This window comes from Mya arenaria, chromosome 13 (assembly GCF_026914265.1).
Source record: "Mya arenaria isolate MELC-2E11 chromosome 13, ASM2691426v1".
NCBI classification, from domain to species: domain Eukaryota; kingdom Metazoa; phylum Mollusca; class Bivalvia; order Myida; family Myidae; genus Mya; species Mya arenaria.
The window spans coordinates 18,093,495-18,115,798 of NC_069134.1; the positions used below are offsets into that span (position 1 = coordinate 18,093,495).

General features: G+C 33.1%; 2 protein-coding genes across 2 annotated transcripts in view; one reads left to right on the forward strand and one right to left on the reverse strand.

Moving 5' to 3' along the window:
- LOC128213373 (peroxisomal biogenesis factor 3-like) overlaps positions 1–22,304 on the forward strand; it is a 246,858-nt gene that overhangs the window by 57,001 nt on the left and 167,553 nt on the right. The window lies entirely within an intron of this gene.
- Positions 4,075–4,775, reverse strand: LOC128215085 (uncharacterized). The gene is made up of 2 exons (XM_052921808.1): positions 4,703–4,775; positions 4,075–4,545 (listed from the first exon to the last, which is right to left on the reverse strand). The coding sequence occupies exons 1-2, from the start codon at positions 4,763–4,765 to the stop codon at positions 4,075–4,077; spliced, it is 534 nt and encodes a 177-aa protein (XP_052777768.1). The 5' UTR covers positions 4,766–4,775.

The following is a 22,304-nucleotide window of genomic DNA, read 5'->3' on the forward strand; positions in this document are numbered from 1 at the left end:
CAAGCATAGTTTGTAGTGTTTCTGCTGTGTCACTCATGGGCGCTATATCGTTCGAATATATCAACATAGCGAGTTTGTGATCAACAACTTGTATTCCAAGGTCAAGGTCATTCACCTCCTGTACAAGGTCGTTTGCGAACACGGCGAACTATGTTGGCGACAAATTACAGCCCTGTTTCACGCCAGTAACACAGTCGAACCAGTCTGTTAATTTATCGTTGAAGCGTATGGTTGACATTGAACTTGCGTATATATTCTTTATGGAGTTGTATAGTTTCCCGTCTATTTTGCAGTGCATAATGTACCGGCCTAATGGACGTGATCTTACTGTAAACAAAGCTACCGCCCCTATCATGGCCTACATCTTGGTTATCTATGGATATCTATCAGCCGCTGACAATGGTTCAATTGTCATCTTACTAATCTTATTTAACGTCATTAAACTCCCAGTTGCAGTGATTAGAAGTATTGGCTTAGCTTGTTGAAGGTTTGGACGGCAATTACTATAGGAAGTTTAGGAGGTGTTATAAATTCTCCAGCGAGGTCACTTCTGAGTAACCTGGTCACAGAAGATGAAGCAGTCGAGTTATTTTCTTTGCTTTGTATTGGAGAGACGACAGCGAAATTCTTTGCATTCATCTTAACTGCGCTTTATGGAGCAACATTGAATATATTCCCAGGAATGTAATTTCTAATCGCTTCTTGGCTTTATGTTATTATGTCATTTCTATTCCTCTTCATTCACATTTCAACACGCGATTATCTAGAAAAAAGACTCGGAATATGATTTTGACAGAAGAAGCCTCTCTGATTAGTCAATGAAAATGAAAAGCAATTACATATTAATTAAACACGAAATAAACGATGAAAGAGAAATAAGTTGATTGACGAGTGTATTATATCTTATATATATAATAAATTAAGATACGTCGACACCGATATATACAACAATTGAAAACGATGCTATTTTCTTAACTTATCTATTTTTTCCGTGTACAAATGGTAATTGTTTTTCAATTTTGGTGTACTGTTTCATAAGAACATAATATCCATAATAAAATTGAACTATTTATTCACTAATTTGAAATTACGAAAATCAATACAAAAACGTTTGTAAACTGTATGAACATGCGACACCTCAAACATGTTTTCTTTTTGTTTTATGGAATAAGTTCTTGCCAATTAAATTATTCATATATATATATATATATATATATATATATATATATATATATATATATATATATATATATATATATATATATATATATATATATATATATATATATATATATATATATATACTATAATCATCATCATTGAGATTAGTAAATTATTTATCATTGTATCAATCACACTTTTTGCATTACATGTTAATACATAATAGAGTTCTATTAAGTCTGTTTCATTTTTTAACAACACTAACAATGCATTAATGTCGGACTAGCATTCCTCATAAACTCTTGTAAGGATGAAAGACGTGTTAAACAATATAATATAAGCGTTCGAAACTTCACGTTACTTCTCGTCACGTGACTACAATGTTGTGTCACAGATACCTCAAACAAACTTTATTATATTTTATTTCCATTTGGGTAGCATATTGTTGCGAAATTCAAATGCCAGTTGTATAGCCAGCTATCGAACGTACTCTATATAAAATACATCGTATTCCTCATAAACTCATTTATTGATAAATGGCGTATCAGCTGTCATTATTCTCACAGAAAGAAATAACAAGGGGCTTTATAGGACTTTCATTCGACGCGTTACGTCATGTCACATCATAATCAAATTGTAAGGAACTCCAAAACTATTGAACATAGAAATGGTAGTCACATGAGTATCGCTCCTGATATGTTTTTTTAATTTACATTGTCTTAGAAAGAGTACAATACCAATCAATTCAGATGAGGATGAAGGACTTGATGTTTTAGTTGAGGAGTGGACTTTTGGGGCACACAAAAGGACGTTCGGATGACGTGCAGGATGACTGCTTGTACAACTGTTTTAAATATTTATACAACATAGCATTCTTTGTTATAGCAATTTCATTTTCTTGCAGAAAAGGGTTGAAACGTTAAGTTTTTCTTATTTGTTAAATTAGATGATTTTTTTTTAAATTGTGTTTCTCTTGAGACTTCCCTTGCAGAAAAGTTGTCTAAGCTTGATTTAAAAAATACGAAAAATGCTTTCAAGACAATGACCCTGACCTAAGTGATGTGAGTTTATGCTATTCTCAACAAACCTTCCCATGTTGCTATACAATTTTGTGTAGTTTGATTAAACTTTTTAAATTTGATACGTTTCAGCCATGAAAAGACGAACAATGTGTATATATATACTTTCTATGACCACGCATGAAATCAAAAAACGATCTTATGCAGAAAATCAAACTGAAAACATGATGTTTTCACCGAAATCATTCTATTACGGACAATAGATAACAAATATTATCACGTTTCTACTTTAAACTATTCCATTTTCAGAACTTTAAGTGTTCTGTTGTCATGCGTTAAAATCGCGTGTACTGTTTTGTTGTAAATGTTTCTGTTATTTTGACAAAATTCACGAAACCTCTAAATCGTAAAAGCTTTTAGCAAAGTGAGAGGTCATATTAACTGCGAATTATATTTTAACATTATTTAATAAAAAGTATTAGTGCATACATGCACGTGTATCGACATGTGCTCATGGAGACTACCATTTCTATGACGATATATGAGAGATGCTGCAATGCACTTTTCCGGACCTTTTTCACAAATTAAGGGCTTAACATATGTGAAATGTTAAACAAATCGAAAGTGTATAAGCACCTATGAATATCAACATTTATATGGAGTTGTATGCGCAAAAGCATATTGAGGTATCTGTGACACAACATTGTGGTCACGTGACGCGAAGTATTGTGACGCTACGAACGCTAATATTATATAGTTTAATACGACTTTCATCCTTACGTGGGTTTATTAGGAATGCGAGTCCGACATTAATGCATTCGTATTGTTGTTAAAAATGGACTTAATAGTACTTTATTATGTATGGACATGTAATGCAAAAGGTGTGATTTAAACAATGATAAATAAGTTACTAATCTCAATTATGATGACAAGAACTACTGTTTCTACTCGTATAGCTTTGAATGTCATAGCAATATCAAAATTGACAATCAGCTATGAAAAGTAAGCTACAGTGATTTAAGCGTGCACTGTGGCTTTTAAATACTAAACTACTCCAAACTGTATGGACAGTTTATACGTAACGTTTATATAAAAATGTACCCGAATACTGATGATAGGTGTCCAAAATATACAGCAAATGTCCATATTTATTAAATGTGCGTGAACCGTAGTTTTTTTTGTATTAAAATAGTGTCGAAATGTTTGCATGGACCGCGTTGAAAACGCTTAGACGAGAGGAAACAGAGTTTACTGGCTATATCGCATTTTAAAAATAAAAACAAAATGTTAAAAGTAATCACTAATTATTTGCTGAAATATGACCATTGGCATCGAGCAACACTCGTTCGCATTTGTTGTAAAGTTGCAATCCTTTTGGGGTTTTTTACAGTGAGTGTATTGGATATCTTATTAACATCTTATTAACTGTATTATATTTTTTGACTATTTTTTTATTCTTGAAACCTGCAAATAATTGACCAGGTATGAAGACGGTTTACGTGTCCTTTCATCTAAGTACAAAGACTAATACTTAATTAAGTTTGATCGTAAATTTTATATCCTTTGCTGAAAAAAACAGTAACTTTTCTGGCAAGCAATACGCAATAAAAAATGTTGTAAAATATGTTTTTGCAAATGGACTCTCGCTTAAGATTTCACATCTCAAAGCAATCCATATCAGAAAATGTAAGCTTAAAACAAATTACACACAGATAAGTGGTCAAAGTATGCATTGTGTACAATCATGCACGTATATAATTTATAATACTCAGCTCTCAGAATGGGGTATTTTATTTGATAAATTATATTTGAATGAATGGTCTGACGTTAGCTCTGTTTACAGAGTTTCCAGTTCCGATGACGAATCCATTTTTGGAGTGAATGAATCCGGGTTTCATTGGTATAAACAGTCGGGGACTGTGTTAGAAGGCTTGCCGTACGAATCTTCATCTGCTTCACCTGTTAGACGGGTAGATGGAGAAGGGACTTGAATTGTTCTGTCTATCCGTTTAATGTCTTGAAAGGACGTCTCTTCATTCATATGTTTGGTAATGGGCGTTAAGGCAGACCTAGTTGCAAGCTCATTCATATGTTCTAACAGTTGCTCGCGTCGATTTTTCATTCTCAGCGCCGCCATCTCTTTTAGATACGACCTCAGCTGGCCGTCTTGCTTGTTTCGTCGTATGTGTGAGGCGATCATCACCACAATGGATAAACCGTAAATAAGCACAACTGCGACCACGTAATACAAGGCCCCGGTATCGTCATAATCTGTGGGCTGCTGCTCCACGTGGGCGGTGTATGAGTCATTCTTGGACGTCTCTATCCTAAACCGCAGGTCTCGGGTCAGGTCCATCATACGATGCTGTAATAAAGTAGCAAATGATTTTCAGAGATATACAAAAATGATCTATATAACTGCTAGGCAAAAGCGCAAATGCAAGCAAATGGCAATTACAAACATTTAGCATATATTTAGAGAATATATAAAGAACATATTTGTGGACGATCAGGATACCAACCGTTACTGTAAGCAGTTTCATAGAATGAAAAGGCTGCACGTTTTGTTCTAAATCTAAACACATTTCCTCTAGGATGTCTACTCCGAAAAAAACAAATATTGCATCATCAGCATGTTGAAACAAAATACAAAACAAAATGTAATTACAACATATAACTTCTTAATAAAATTAAATTACAGTTATTAATACCTTTGGCATTTCAAAGAGATGGTATATTTATAGATATATCCAAAATACAATGTGTCTTAATCCATGATTGAGGCCTTGCCTTCCAGATCCAACACAACGTTCATAGTAAGACACCGCAAAACAGAACTAGAAACAGGATATTAACAAGAGATCCACTGAGGCTCTTATACGCTCATCACAGCATCAGAAATTTGCATTTTTACTAGCTTAATAGAAAACATAAATTCAAAAAAACTTTTTAAACCTGTAAGGCATATGCACACACAGACCCCCCCCCCCCTTCTCCCACTCCCTTTAAAGTTTGACAAAAAACAACAAATTGAACACTTTTTGTTAGAGGGTCACAGACAACAATTTCTTGGTATTGCTACAAATCAACCAACTAGTTACTGGTTTATATCAATCCATTTACGCTATATATGTTTTGCAATCATGGCTACCAGATGCGATATTTTATGGCGACTCGTGCTGATGAGTATACATTGTTTGCGTGTCACCTAAGATCGTATACTAGTAGTTGTCGTAAAATCAGAATGACATCATGGACTCTCAAAGAGGACATAGAACTGTTTTCTAACCAGCTGTCTTTACAATCGAACAAAAAAAGTAGTTTACAATTAAAGTAAATCAGAATGGTAAAAAATCCTGTCCGGTACCATTACTGCTGTATGGAATTAAATTATTTACACAATTCAAAGTGACACTCTTATTCAAAATCAATACGTACACAGGTATAACAAACATCAATTTAGACTGATGATCCTTTAACTTCTTACTAAATAATGCATTTGTGGAAAATATCAGTTACTGATAACAACATTGTAACCGTGTATTTAATATCAGAAAGCGCAAAAATATTAAAGGATTGGCGAATGCTAAAAGATTTACTGTGGTCTACTTTAGTCTCATAAGGTAGAAATACAGTGGGTTTTTTTTTTGCACCTTCCTTTCAAATTAAACTCGATATCCTTTATAAGAACCATCGTTTTCAACATTTATTCATCATTTTTGAAATATTTAAACAATATTATTAATTGTAGTAAATCTTATTTGGGAGTAAGAGTGCATCTTTAAACCAATGGGTAATTAATGCAACTTGATTTGCGCTGAAAATGGCAACGTCGATAAGGAAGTGAAGATATTTGAAGTTGTCAACGAAATATTGACGACGGAACAATGGACAGGTGAGCTTAAAATAAAAAATAAAGGAATACGTATTACTTCTTGTGACAGATCGGAGACAGAAACGGAACATTTATGTAAACCTGAGACGTCTCGTTAAGAGCAGTTGTATATGAGTAATGGGACAATATGTCTGTGTTGCTGTGGCAACAAGTAAACTGATAAGAACATTGGATTAAACATATGATCTTTATAGGTAGGTCTACTTTACCGTGAATTATTCTAAGACATCCTATACCAATAAGCATCTCAATGGTATTCTCTTGTTTAAAGTGATGTTGGTATTGTATATCGTTACAATAGTAAAGATTTGTCCTTGAACATCGTTATTATTCGTTATCATGATACGGGTGTACTAGACCATAAATAAATGAAAATATTAATTTCGAATTAAATGCCTTGATTCACGGTCATTTCGTTTTTGTTTGCAATGCTTTCTATTTGACAGTAAAAAAATAGTTTGTAATGAATATGACAATGGGATCTTATGTACTATGCTTTTTATCGTTGTGTCAAATTTTGTTCCATTAAATGCTTACAAAATCAATGAGAAAATCGGCCAATGCCGTAAACAATCATCGTCACAGTCGAATCAAAAATTGAAACACAGTTTACATTTTAGTGTGATAACTCATCGACTCAATCCTCCCAATGGTCGGGTGACCCGAAACAATAGTTAAAGGGACTAGTTCACGGATTATTTTTGGGGGGCAAGTTTTTTTCAAACGTTGTTAAATTGAGTTTTTTTACCGAAATTCATCTAAAAATAAACAACCTCATTTTAACAGAATTTGATTAATCCAAGGAGGAAGTCGGTCATTTTAATAGCGTAACTAACGCTTTTTGGCAAAATATCTTATTTTCTGTAAAAAAATATAAATAATATAGTAAAAGTGACACTCTTATTCAAAATCACTACATACACATGTATCACAAACATCAATTTTGACTGATAAACCTTAAACTGATTACTAATCATGCATTTATGGAAAAAAAAATACTGATAAGAAGGTTGTAACGGTGTATTTAATAGCAGACAGCGCAAAATATTAAATGATTGGTGAATGCTAAAAGATTTACTTTGATCTACTATACTTCTCTATAGTCTCAAAAGGTAGAAATACAGTGTTTTATGCTCATTTCTTTCACATTAAACTCGGTATCCTTCATAAGGACCATTGTTTTCGACATTTATTAATCCTTTTTGGAATATTAACACAATGTTATTGAATGTGGTAAATCTTATTTGGGAATAAGAGTGCATCTTTAACAATATAACCTTTCTTTCATTACAAGCATGTTATTCACATTGCACAATCACATTTCTGACACTTTTAAACGTGAACGTGTCCCTTTCAGCTAATACAAGTCTTGAAATCTGAAATTTGTTTGCGGATGAGTTTTGTGCGATGGGGAATAATATTCGGGATAATTTACGACCATTATCTCATAAAGAATTAAATTCACCAGTAGATATCCATTATTCAGTCCGGTTTTGACTACGTGCGTAGAAGTGTTTCCTTCTTAAAGTAAAATAAATCTCGTTGTTTATGTATGCTATTTGTAAGAATTCAGAATTATTTTTTCCCTGTTCTTTCGTCTTTATTCGTATTCAAAGTTATAAATCGTGATGAATATTATTGAAAATTAGTTAACTTTTGCATTATAACTTGCTCACACAACATACGTAGAAACAGTTTTATCACATGTTATGCCTTATGTCCGCTTTAATATAACCATAACGTATTAAACATGTGTATATAACAATTTATCCTGCATTGTTGAAAACAAAATAATTTGAAACAAATATTGTTCCATTGGTTACATTCCAACAAGTCATACGTTTATCTTTTATATAGTTTAATGATAAAGACTTTTTTAAATAAAGTAGTTCATTTTTCATCTAAAGCTTAAGGGGCAAACGTGCTATTTCCTCTTGTATTCATACAAAAATAATTATTAAAACGCTCGCCGCTTTCTCTTTACAAACAGGAATTAACGTCATGGACATGAAACAAAAATATATGTGTTATCCTACCGGATGTGACGTCATCATCTTAAAGAAAGCATTTTTATTAATAGTTAAGCTGTATGTGGTGTTTCACTTTGATATAATTTCATAATTCACTATAAGCGTGTTTGTTGTTTTTTTAAATACGATCGGATATTGTTCATCATTTTTTTATTCCGGTTTCTACATTTCTGCAAGCATGTAGGGCAGGAAACGGCATTGCTTTGTTAGTTTATGGTGTTCGGCTCATCATCAGCGCAGTTAAAACAGGTTGGAATTTTAGGTATTGTTTATTAGGAAAAAGACGGTGCTAAAAATAATCTGACACTCGTCATCGTATAATACACAAGTCTATTCAAATCGTCCGATTTTTTTTAATAAACCTTATTCTTCGTCCAGAAATTATGTTAGTAACAATTTTCCAGAATTCGTTAAATGAGTTTATGTAATATGTGACGACTCGTTACATATCATTTATACAACATAAACCAAATAGTGAACACAATCAATACTCATACTAAAGATAACATGTCATTACAAAATATAGTTCTAAAATATACTACTATGTGTTTCCCGAGAATCAATGTGTTGTTTGGTTTTGGTTTTTTTTTTGCTTCATTTAAATGTCATTAAAATGTGCCAGTCTGAATTACCTTTAAACGGCAAATAACATCTGAAACACTTGATAATAATAAGTTTCATTGACTTTATTTTATGTTATTAATAAGGAGTTATTCACGTTATTATAATTAGGAAACGAAGCTGAAAAAAAGATGAAATACGTAACAGAAATGACATGTGATGTTTTATCTCTGATCAGAGTAGATATGTCCAATATGAACGATTGATTAATACCAGAAGATCTGCTTTGTTCCCTTCTGAATGCAGTCAAGTCCAGTCTACGCATAACTTTATGCCAAATAAATTTAAGAATACACATGTGAATTCGATGCACATTCTTAACATGTATGATTGTAACCATAGGAACTAACCGCGGATGTCTTTCCGGAAAACTGCACTCTATTTAGGATGAAAGGTTTATCATGAATACTGTTATGACTTCTGATGTTTTTATCTTGATAGTATATAAAAAAAATCGTTTGTTGACTTGTATAAGAGTCCAACTACCGATTACTATTGTATATTGACTTATAAAACAAATTCAAACAAAACATCTCTCATGCTATCACTGTGGATGTCAGTAAATGAAAAATGAAGCTGATCAATGAGGACGTCCTATTTTCTTGTAACAACATTACATTTCCCTTAGCTACATATTACATACAGAGAGAAAGACAATCTATTATAACTATCAAACTAGGTAATTCCGAAAAAAACATTTTTCGTCATGATATGGTGTTGGCAAGTGAACCTCGAAAACGTTATTTACACCACAGATGTCAATCAACAATAAAGATGTATTTATAACTTGCCACCTTATAATTTATGAACACAAATGAAATTTCTTAAGGTTTATCCTTTTCAAAAATCCTTAAGTTATAGATATTTGACAGTTGTTCCTTTATAATTCTGTCAGACAATTGTTAAGCTGCACTCTCAATTTGTCAACAAGGAAATGTCCTTTGTGTCAAGCAAACAGTAGCATTGGAGACGAATATCACTATTAACTTGAATGTATAGCTTTAAACAATAGCAAGAAGCAATTTATTGATAAAAAACTATGTTAATCCGAATGTCATCAAATTTAAATCTCTAATGTGTATGTGTAACACTCAAATGTCGAACTATAAAAAGTTGTGTCAATTTGTGAAGAAAATAGTAAAACTGTTCTAAAATGTTAATATATCTGTACAACAACGCATGTATCCGATACTCTATAACTCTCGACATATTCATACAAAGCATTGTATAACATATATCTTGTATGTTTTCTTTTTACAACAGCCTCGTTGTCATTATGTATTACTTTTTCACATGCTCATGTCATATTATAAGAACTGAGTTGTTTTGGCCACTTTTTAGTTGTTTTTTTCTTGGAATGAGCCATTTTTTTGCGTAATATCTGCACACCAGTGATATATTAAAGACTGCTGACAAAAAAATAACATCGCCGATTTTCATATTTCCGTTCGAAAATTAATGTTTTATGGCTAGAAGCGTTATTACCCGTTTAAGATAATTGCATAAAACATCAGAAAATCTGCAATCTTTTTGCCAGACGTCTTATACCATTGGTTTCCATGCTTTTTGCATTAATTGACTCATTCCAAGACAAAAAAAGGAGTCAGAACGCTCAATCTGTAAGAGTGCTGCTTTAAAGGAAAATCGCTGAGACTAAACCAGTCTTCTATATCTACAGAAAACAGTGTATACATTTCTTTCTCTGTTATATGCACACATTCCGTGATTGTTTGTATTGTCGTTTATTTTGTGAGGACCCCAATGGAATAGTTCTCTGATAAACTTATTCTAGAATCAAACTATTGATTCCTTTTGTGAATTGACTTATAAAACAAATATGAACAAAACATCTCTCATGCTCTCACTGTAAATGTCAGTGAGTGAAAAATGAAGCTGATCAATGAGGACGTCCTATTTTCTTGTAACAACATTTCCCTTATGCAAGACTTTTATGTTGTTCATTACTCTGAATCTCCATATGGTAATTGGTCTATAATGAAACCTGCCAAGAGTAAACGGTGGCAATTAGAAGCAGTCTTCGATGGAGTTGGATATCTTTTGTACAAACATGTTATCTAATAATTTGATAGTATAGTTTTTTCTATCGCAATCTACTCGAAACTGTTTTATCAAAACGGAATTGAATTTTCACTTCCATCATTGTTTCATAGTGCTCATTGTTGTATGGAAATCAGTTTCATAGAAGAAGAAGAAGGTTTATTCATCGAAAAAGTATATACAGACGATGTGTTTGAAGTAGGTCAATATGACCCCTGATCAAAACATTTCAACAAAATACTATGCAAATAACACAACGACGAACAGACATATACATGAACATTGCATTTACAAAATGGTTATTTGACTAGTGGCACATTATGGTTTAATTGCCTAACAAATGTGTAATAACTAAGTTACTAGTGAAAATATCACAAAAATAAATAATAGTGGATGTTGACCTAATGCTTCGTTTGATTACTTTTTCTTTTGGTCACATGATATTGTTTACTTCCTGGTATTTAAACAAAACACGTGGATAAACAAAAACAACAAAGGAAGACAATGTTAACAGAGAGCAAAATACATATTAATACACATCGGATATATAAAATAAATTCAGTTACCGTATATATATGTGCATTGACAAGTATTGGATATTTCAGTGAAATCTTAAACATACGTAAAATTTAAAGAGAAACGACTCATGATATGACAGTGCACACTGATGAATACTCAGATAAGTTAATACTATGTCAATCCTATAATCATAAGTGTGTTCTTATTCAGTAAAATAACAGTTCTTATTGGTATGAACGTATGTCACGTAAATATTTCTTTTACATATTTTGTTGTTTAACAGTTTTTTAGGTGAATGGTGAAAGGAATTGCTATATTGCAAAACTTGGTCATAAAATATTAAAAGAGTGTTAGTTCTTTTTTAACTTTAAGGTACAATATATCCTTTTATAAAAGCTAAAAGGTTTAGTACACGTATTTGCACTCAAACAAAAAGTGTTAAATGTTTTGGATGCCCGACACTACCCAAACGCCAATGCATTATGACACCGCAGTTACTGCTATTTTTGGGGGTAGAATGATATTTAAATACGTTGTTTATTCTTAAATTATTTTATGCGTAATACGAGTCTCATTTAAGTAATTGTTATTATTATGATCAAATACAAAAACAGAATAGAAATACTTTACTTTGTGCGGTAATAGAATGCAAGAAGCGGAGTTTTATACATTGTTGCATAACTAAGAAGCATCAATTCTGATTGGCAATGAAAAGGAAGTGTACGGTGCCATTTTGGATTTTAGTGTACACTGTCACCGTGGCTTTTCAACATTTGTTTCATTTCGAGACAAAACAAAAGCTTTTAAACTATTGCAAACTGTATGGGCAGTTTAAACGTAACGTTATATGAAGACACACCCGTACACTGATATTCACCTCAAAATATTCGCCCAAAATTCCGAGTGAATGTATTGGTCTCATTATGGTTCCAGGTGTTATTTTTTTCTTATTTTGAGCATGTTTGTAACTTTTCATCATCCGAGTATAATCCTTTTCGTTTTAAAACCTTTCAACAATACATTAATTTGTTGGCTGCTGAGTAGTTTCCAAATACATCCTTACGCCAGACAAAATGTAATAGGGGATTTAACGTTTACATATTCTGACTTGTAAACTGTACAAAGTGAAAAAATATACGACCTAACTATTCCTACCAGGTAATAAGCAATAATATGCATGGTAAAATTCTTTCGCAAATAGTCTCTCATCTCAAAACTACCCATTTTAGAAAATATAATCTATGAGTCAAATAAATACGCAAACATAAGTTGTCCTAGAATACATAGTGTACACACACGCACGTTTATGCAGTACAAGTCTTCATTCATATGCATCGCTTATTAATCGGCAAAAAAGAGAAGTGACTTCAATTGTGCTGTCCGTCCGTTTCATATCTTAAAAAGACGTCTCTTCATTGTTCAGGTTGGGTATGGGTGTTTAACCAGACTTGGTAGCAAGCTCAGAGATCATTTATAACAGTTGCTCTCGCCGGAATTTCATTTTCAGCGCTACCTTCTATTTTAGATAAGGCCTCAGCTGGCCCTCTTGCTTGATTCGCCGTGTGTGTGATGCGATCATCACCACAATGGATTAACCGTAAATAAGCACAACTGCGACCACGTAATACAAAACCCCGGTATTGTTACTGCTGCTACACGTAGGTGGTATACGAGTCGTTGATTGTTGTTCCGGGTCAGGTCCATCATACGGTACTGAAATAAAATAACAATTGCTTTGAAGTGATTTACGCCTTATACATTTTTACCGTCAAACTAGGCAAAGGCGTAAATGTAAGCAAATGGCAATTACGAAATGTTTAGCATTGAAAGTAACAGAATACTTTTCTTATATATTTGTGTTTCATCAGGATACCAGACTTTTCATGAGGCTGCAAACTCTGTTTTTAATAACAACACATCTATTTTGGATGTCTATTTATTAATACAGATCACGCATATTCAGCATGTTCACCAAACAGCAAAACAAATTGCAGTCACCACATATTACTTCTTAATATAATAGAGTACAGTTATCAAAACCTTTGACATTTTAGTAAATTTATAGATTTATCAAAATCAAATGTTTCTCTATCCCAAAAGATTGACACATTTCCTTCCAGCCACAACACAACGTTCATTAAATAAGACATCACAAAGTAAAAAGAGAGAGAGGATACCAACAAGAGATTCCATGTGACTCTTATTCGCCCAGCATAGCGTAAGAAAACACCGGACTTGTTTTAAGACCTTAATATTAAACTTTAATTCAAAAAGGCTTAGGCAAATGCACACCCCGCACCCTCATCAAAGTTAGACTAAGGACAATAATCTCAGCACATTTAAGACAGTTACATATGGTAAAATAATAAGCAAATCTAATTAAATATATGATATACATATTAGGAGCTTCTTATCTATAAATTACTCTTAGAAACCCTATACCAATTAGTATCTCAATGGTATTCTCTTGTTTTTAATAATTTTGGTATTGTATATTATTACATTATTAAAATGGTTATCATGGGCTATCATGTTTCTGTTGTACTAGTACTTCAATAACTAAATATAATAATTTCAAATGAAATTCATTTATCCACGTTGATTTCATTTTTGTTTGCAATGTGTTCTCTGTAGACAGTAAAAAAAAACACGATTTGATCGTTGTTGTGTGTCAAATTTAGTTTTATTATATTTTAAAAATGAAATGAGAAAGATGAACAAGTGTCGAGGAAAATGTCAAAATAATTCTCTAACACATTCCAACCACAATTTACATCTTAGAGGTCAACGTGCATGATATTCTCCCTTGATTCCATATAAAAACGCATGTTTAGAATACAAATTACATCTAGAATACAACCGTCTTTTTCACTGAAATTGCAGGGATGCAATAATTAAGTTAAGGGCTTTCTCATTAGGAATTCCAACTTTCGTGGATGTTTAGAGGCCAGTCTATTGCCACTCATCAGATACACACCCACTGCGTTAGGTTTAGCATTGACAATGTATCAGCTAATGAGGTTGTATTCTAAGTCAGTAAGATGACATCAAGTAATATGTTGATAAATATAAAGAATACGATATGATCTCAGTATTCACACAACCTATAAGTGGTTTGTAAAAGCGATCGTTTTATTTTTAATTCTTCGGGGTACTACATTTCTGCAAGCATGTAGCGTAGGCCTTGGCAATACTTTGTCAGTTTGTGGTATTCAGCTCATCATTAGCGAAGGTGACACAAATAGGTATTTTGGGGGATTTTTTTACTGGAAAAAAAAATGATACAGAGAATAGCACTTGTCATCTAATTGCACGAATCAATTCTAACTCGCCAAAGGCTCGCTTACTAAAATATTGTCACTGTGCATATTTTATGTGCAATATCATCAAAAATTGAAAGTAAAAACTTATAAACACCTTAGTTCCATTGTTTTAGCATTTTTAATTAAAGTTTCCTCTGCATTTTATGTCCTTTCATAGCATTCAATTCATTAACACTCGCTTGGCACAGGGCAAAACAGCCCTAAAGGCACTATATATGGGTGTTCAGGTTAAAATAGGGCTATCAATATCGGGTAAAAAATGCTGTCCCTGGTGCAACCCATGCTTTGCTTTTATTAAACGTCGCTAATGGTAGAATTCATCACCTATCTAAGACAAATGTAAGCTTAGGACAGGTTAAAATAAAATAATGGCACACTTAACGTAGAATGAACGATAACCAGCCCTCGTTAAATAAATGTGTGTTTTATCCGACAACTCCTTACATATCTTCTATACAACATATACCGTGTAGACACGTTACAGATCCTCTATACAACATATACCGTGTAGACTCGTTACAGATCCCCTATACAACATATACCGTGTAGACACGTTACAGATCCCCTATACAACATATACCGTGTAGACTCGTTACAGATCCTCTATACAACATATACCGTGTAGACTCGTTACAGATCCTCTATACAACATATACCGTGTAGACTCGTTACAGATCCCCTATACAACATATACCGTGTAGACTCGTCACAGATCCCCTATACAACATATACCGTGTAGACTCGTCACAGATCCTCTATACAACATATACCGTGTAGACTCGTTACAGATCCTCTATACAACATATACCGTGTAGACACGTTACAGATCCCCTATACAACATATACCGTGTAGACTCGTCACAGAAGCTTTATACAACATATACCGTGTAGACTCGTTACAGATTCTCTATACAACATATACCGTGTAGACACGTTACAGATCCTCTATACAACATATACCGTGTAGACACGTTACAGATCCTCTATACAACATATACCGTGTAGACTCGTTACAGATCCTCTATACAACATATACCGTGTAGACACGTTACAGATCCTCTATACAACATATACCGTGTAGACTCGTTACAGATCCCCTATACAACACATACCGTGTAGACACGTTACAGATCCCCTATACAACATATACCGTGTAGACTCGTTACAGATCCTCTATATAAAATATACCGTGTAGACTCGTTACAGATCTTCTATATAAAATATACCGTGTAGACACGTTACAGATCCTCTATACAACATATACCGTGTAGACACGTTACAGATCCTCTATACAACATATACCGTGTAGACTCGTTACAGATTCTCTATACAACATATACCGTGTAGACTCGTTACAGATCCTCTATACAACATACACTGTGTAGACACGTTACAGATCCTCTATACAACATATACCGTGTAGACACGTTACAGATCCTCTATACAACATATACCGTGTAGACACGTTACAGATCCTCTATACAACATATACCGTGTAGACACGTTACAGATCCTCTATACAACATACACCGTGTAGACACGTCACAGATCCCCTATACAACATATACCGTGTAGACTCGTTACAGATCCTCTATACAACATATACCGTGTAGATACGTTACAGATCCTCTAAACAACATAAACCGTGTAGACTCGTTACAGATCCTCTATACAACATATACCGTGTAGACACGTTACAGATCCTCTATACAACATATACCGTGTAGACTCGTTACAGATCCTCTATACAACATATACTGTGTAGATTCGTTACAGATCCTCTATACAACATATACCGTGTAGAAACGTTACAGATCCTCTATACAACATATACCGTGTAGACTCGTTACAGATCCTCTATACAACATATACCTTGTAGACACGTTACAGATCCTCTATACAACATATACCGTGTAGACTCGTTACAGATCCTCTATACAACATATACCGTGTAGACACGTTACAGATCCTCTATACAACATATACCGTGTAGACTCGTTACAGATCCTCTATACAACATATACCGTGTAGACACGTCACAGATCCTCTATACAACATATACCGTGTAGACACGTTACAGATCCCCTATACAACATATACCGTGTAGACACGTTACAGATCCTCTATACAACATATACCGTGTAGACACGTTACAGATCCTCTATACAACATATACCGTGTAGATTCGTTACAGATCCCATATACAACATATACCGTGTAGACACGTTACAGATCCTCTATATAAAATATACCGTGTAGACACGTTACAGATCCCATATACAACATATACCGTGTAGACTCGTTACAGATCCCATATACAACATATACCGTGTAGACACGTTACAGATCCTCTATACAACATATACCGTGTAGACACGTTACAGATCCTCTATACAACATATACCGTGTAGACTGGGTACAGATCCCATATACAACATATACCGTGTAGACACGTTACAGATCCCATATACAACATATACCGTGTAGACTCGTTACAGATCCTCTATACAACATATACCGTGTAGACTCGTTACAGATCCCATATACAACATATACCGTGTAGACACGTTACAGATCCTCTATACAACATATACCGTGTAGACACGTTACAGATCCTCTATACAACATATACCGTGTAGACACGTCACAGATCCTCTATACAACATCTACCGTGTTGACTCGTTACATATCCTCTATACAACATATACCGTGTAGACTCGTTACAGATCCTCTATACAACATATACCGTGTAGACTCGTTACAGATCCTCTATACAACATATACCGTGTAGACACGTCACAGATCCTCTATACAACATATACCGTGAAGACTCGTTACAGATCCTCTATATAACATATACCGTGTAGACTCGTTACAAATCCTCTATACAACATATACTGTGAAGACTCGTTACAGATCCTTTATACAACATATACCGTGAAGACTCGTTACAGATCCTCTATATAACATATACCGTGAAGACTCGTTACAGATCCTTTATACAACATATACCGTGAAGACTCGTCACAGATCCTCTATATAACATATACCGTGTAGACTCGTTAAATATCCTCTATATAACATATACCGTGAAGACTCGTTACAGATCCTCTATATAACATATACCGTGAAGACTCGTTACAGATCCTCTATACAACATATACCGTGTAGACTCGTTACATATCCTCTATACAACATATACCATGTAGACTCGTTACAGATCCTCTATATAACATATACCGTGTAGACTCGTTACAGATCAAGTGAGGGTTTGTTCTTTTCCATTCAATTGAACTTCTGAATAATTCATTGACTTATTTAAGAAAAAGGTTTTATGTTTTAAGACTGTTAAACCTCTTGAAATAGTACAATTGCAATAAAACTGAAATAGAAAATGACTTGCGTTATAGAAATGGCATTTGATGTTTTATCTCCGATCAGAGTACATTTGTTTATTATATAAAATAGCGCTTAATTCCAGAAGATCTGCTGTGTTTTCTTCTAGTTACAGCCAAGTCCATCCTACGAAAAACTCTATGCAACGGAAAAAAGAATAAAACAAATAAATATGTGAAATGTATGCTCATTCAAAACATGTAGTATTGTTACTTGGAGAAAGATTGGGGAGATTTTGGCGGAATACCCAGTTCTTGTAAAGACCACTAGAGTTGGTTGGTAACAAGAACTATACTTAATATGCATATGTTTTGTTGGTTTACATATACATTTTTTTTGTTTAGTAGCTGTTTAATATCCTGTGATATGGACCGAGGCGATATCAGTAAATAACTGTAGTCTATTAGGAGGAATGATTTTACGGACACTTGAAGTTGTTTTTTTATAGTATATAAAATTTCACTTTAATAACTCGCTTTGTTTACTCTTTATTGTGATAGCTCTCACATTAGATAATTTCATGGAAAACCATTATTTGACAGGTGTATGTTGTTGACAACTAAGCCTTGAAGACTATGAATACTGGTGGCAATCAACAATAAAGATATATTTGGGCACTCGTCATTTAATAATTTATAATTTTATTCATGGACATTGCAGTTATTTTTAAAGGTGTATTTTCAAAAGTCTATAAGCTTCCAGTAGTTGACAGTTTGTTCTTTTATAATAATTTTCTGTACCATTATCGAGTGGTTCATCAATTTTTCAAAATATCTGTGCAACCCATAACTATGAGTAGTGTTCATTAGTGGTACTGCACTGTTTGAAACATTATAATTAAGTTGAGCCATTGGTAAATAACTGCCCAGACAATTGTTAAAGGTAAATATCAATGCGACTGCTTTGTCTTCTATATCTACAGAATACAGTGTATGCAATGCTTCCCCTGTTATATGCACTAATTCCGTAATTGTATGTATTGCAGTATTCTTCTCGAAGCCTCAATGGATTTTCTTTTCTGATAATCTTATTTTAGAATCAAACTTTTGATTCCTATTGTATATTGATTTATAAACCAAATTCAAACAAAACATCTCTCATGCTCTCACTGTGAATGTCAGTGAATGAAAAATGAAACTAATCAATGAGGACGTCCTAGATTCTTGTAAAAACATTACAATTCCCTTAAGCAAGTCTTTTATATTGTTTATTACTCGGAATCTGGATATGGTAATTGGCCTATAATGAAGTCTGCCAAGAATACACGGTCGTAAATAGAAACATTTTTTGATGGAGTTAGATATCCTTTGTAGAAACCTTAACATTAAAAAATCGATATTAAATCATTTGCCAGTATTTTAATAAACAAGAAACTTGAATCACAAATTGAAAAAAAGATACAGATGTTCCTCAGTTTACCAGTTACGTTGTTTTCACATTTTCGAGATATATTTATATCTTTAACTTCAGAAATGAATTAACAATTCCCCAAGTCTTCCAAAATGTCATTGTGAATGTACAAAAAGCAGCCCGGAACAACATATGTGTATATGGTTCACACGCCTTTTAATATCATGCAATTAAGAGGTGTAAAAAATGCTTGCCAATTATTGTCAGTAAAAGTGCAGATTTTTACTCCAAAGGACATATATCCATATTTATATGAACGGCCTTTTTGAATATTTTCAGATGAGCGCATCATCTTCGGATATGTTCGGATCGCGGATAATCGTCTATTGATATAAATTGAAAAATGTTTTTCTTCTTATTGTTTGTATTGTGCCAGGAGGCCACGAACAACTTAAATCAACATTTTAAAAAAGTGTCAATTTATGATGTGTTAAATGTATTGGTGTCATAAGCGTTAATAAATTATTTAATTTATCAACTATGAAGTGATTATTTTCCCCGCGTTATTATGACGTCATATGATACACCGTTTCCGGTTACGATTGGGTCATTCTATTTACAGAATGGGTGAAAAATAATAATGAACTACTGCAGCCAATTGTATAAACAATGGTCAATATTTACCTCGGTAAGTTAAACCACAGGTAAATTCCGTGGTAATATTACCATGGCGGTAATTACGTTGTATAAAAGAAATTACCAAGGCGGTAAATTTACCAGGGTAAATTTTACCAAAATGTCCCATAATGCAATTGAGTGACGTCATTTTCCCGCACAGCTGTCAGATTGGAGGGGTTTTTTTTATAAAAAAAAAATGAACGTCCACATTCCATTTTTATAAAAAAATAATTTAAAAGGCAGGTTTAATGACAAAATTCATTAAATCAGTCCAACAAGTTACATGGTAAATATTCAACAAAACAGTAAAAAGTATTTATAAGCTACTCCCGTGGCTGATCAATAAAACACATGCAACATTGCAAGGGGTAGGTTTATTCTGAATTCAGGGATGTTACTCTTTACTTCATACAAAACAGTTTACGAATACCGCAGAAAAATGCGAACATTATTGCAAGTCATAATGACACAATATATCTGAATAAATTTAAAACAGAAATTAACTTACAATAAATGATACTTACATAAAATACAAAAAAAAATATCTTTGAATAAAATTTAATGGCATCGTCCGTTTTTCTCACGCTGACACCTAAGGAATTTATAGTCAGTTTCAACTTGTCATAGAATTTATGCACTTAGTTTCATTGAATTGATTCTCATTAAAGTGATCAATAATTCATATCTCTAATCTAATATGTACCATTGTTTCAGTATTCCATGTATTTCTTAATTAAAGCTGGGGGTCCATTGTTATTTTAAACTGAATTATTGCTGAAATTAAGAATATATGTCAGCAAACACCACTGATTCTTTTAGTGTCAATACAGACACATACTATATGTGTACTAAGTCTTGATCTTTTCTATATCTCCTTTCTCGTCATTTCTTGAAGAATTCCATTTATTAAATGCTGCATCCAACCACTTTGCAAATTTATAAGATTATTAAACTACATGCGACATTTGTATATCAGTTATGTTTATTATTAATGACCAAATGATCTTGAATCTTTTTCTTTGATCTTGTTTGTAGCATATATATATGTTTGTATAATTATGTTCCTACCCATAGACTTGCAGTAGCCTCAACTTGGCACTAAAAGTGTATATAAACTTAATGAAATTCTTTTTAGTGTCTGCTTATTTATGTCATCATTGTTTCTGTTTAAAATAGAATGAAACATGATCTCTTCAGTTATTGTCAGCACTATTTAATAATATTTTTTAACTATTTAAAAACTAAGCTGTCCCATTGTGGATGTCAAATTTAAGTGTTAGAAGTACTTACTCATATAGTCACCATATTTCCATTTTACAGGAGCATAAAGTCAATATACAAGGAGTGTAACATTTATTTTCTATTTTCATTAAACTATAAATGGTCTTAAATTAAAATCAAAGTCAATTCTTATGTAGATACCAATAACCAGAATCAGCAATGTTAAACAGCATATTATACACTAGCGGCTCCATGAAGTTCATTTTGTGATGTTTTCTTGACGACACATTTGTCATATAACCTTGGTCCTCCACTGGTAGCAATCTAAAGAAAACAAAATTATTTTGTACTCATTAAAATGATATGCTGTCTGTGAAAATCAGCTTCATATCTTAAATGGGGGGGGGGGGGGGAGGTGACGCCGTTCCCTAGAGACCAATGTTTCTATAAATTTGAAAGGTAAGTTAACAAGAGCGTCGGTAAGAGATGATGGCTTTCACAATAAACAAACCAGTTATTAATATTTTGCTTTCACTAAAATGACAATATTCTGATAATTTACAGAAGAAAAAAAAACATCTAATTATTACCTCACTGCTCTTGGTGTCTTTAATCATGTGTCTTTTATATGTTCTAACATCACACTGGCTCTGCTGGCTTTCGCTGATGAAAAGCATAAAATATTTTTTTTTATTCATTATCACAAATATAAAATGGTTGTGTACAACTGAACATAAACATGTTTATCACGGAACTGTACTAACTGTATATGCAATAGTATAATTTATATAACAAACTCAAAATATCATACATGGGTATGTTGTCATACCACAGCTGTTGTTGTTTTTTTCAAATATACAGTAAACTTTTATATTATCAATGCACTTTACAGTATTTGGTCAGCAATCACCCTATTTTGTGCCTCTATATAAAAGAAAACTGTAGAAATAGACAATAGTCTAGACTGAGGTATTTTTCATAGAAAATGACGTCATAGCTGTCATTTATTGTTCAATGTTTACAGGCGGTTTAA

Coding starts and splice junctions, on each gene's coding strand:
- LOC128215085 (XM_052921808.1), bottom strand. CDS start 4,765: ATGTGTTTAGATTTAGAACAAAACGTGCAGCCTTTTCATTCTATGAAA. Junction 4,546..4,702: donor TGAAACTGCTTACAGTAACG/GTTGGTATCCTG, acceptor ACTTTATTACAG/CATCGTATGATGGACCTGAC.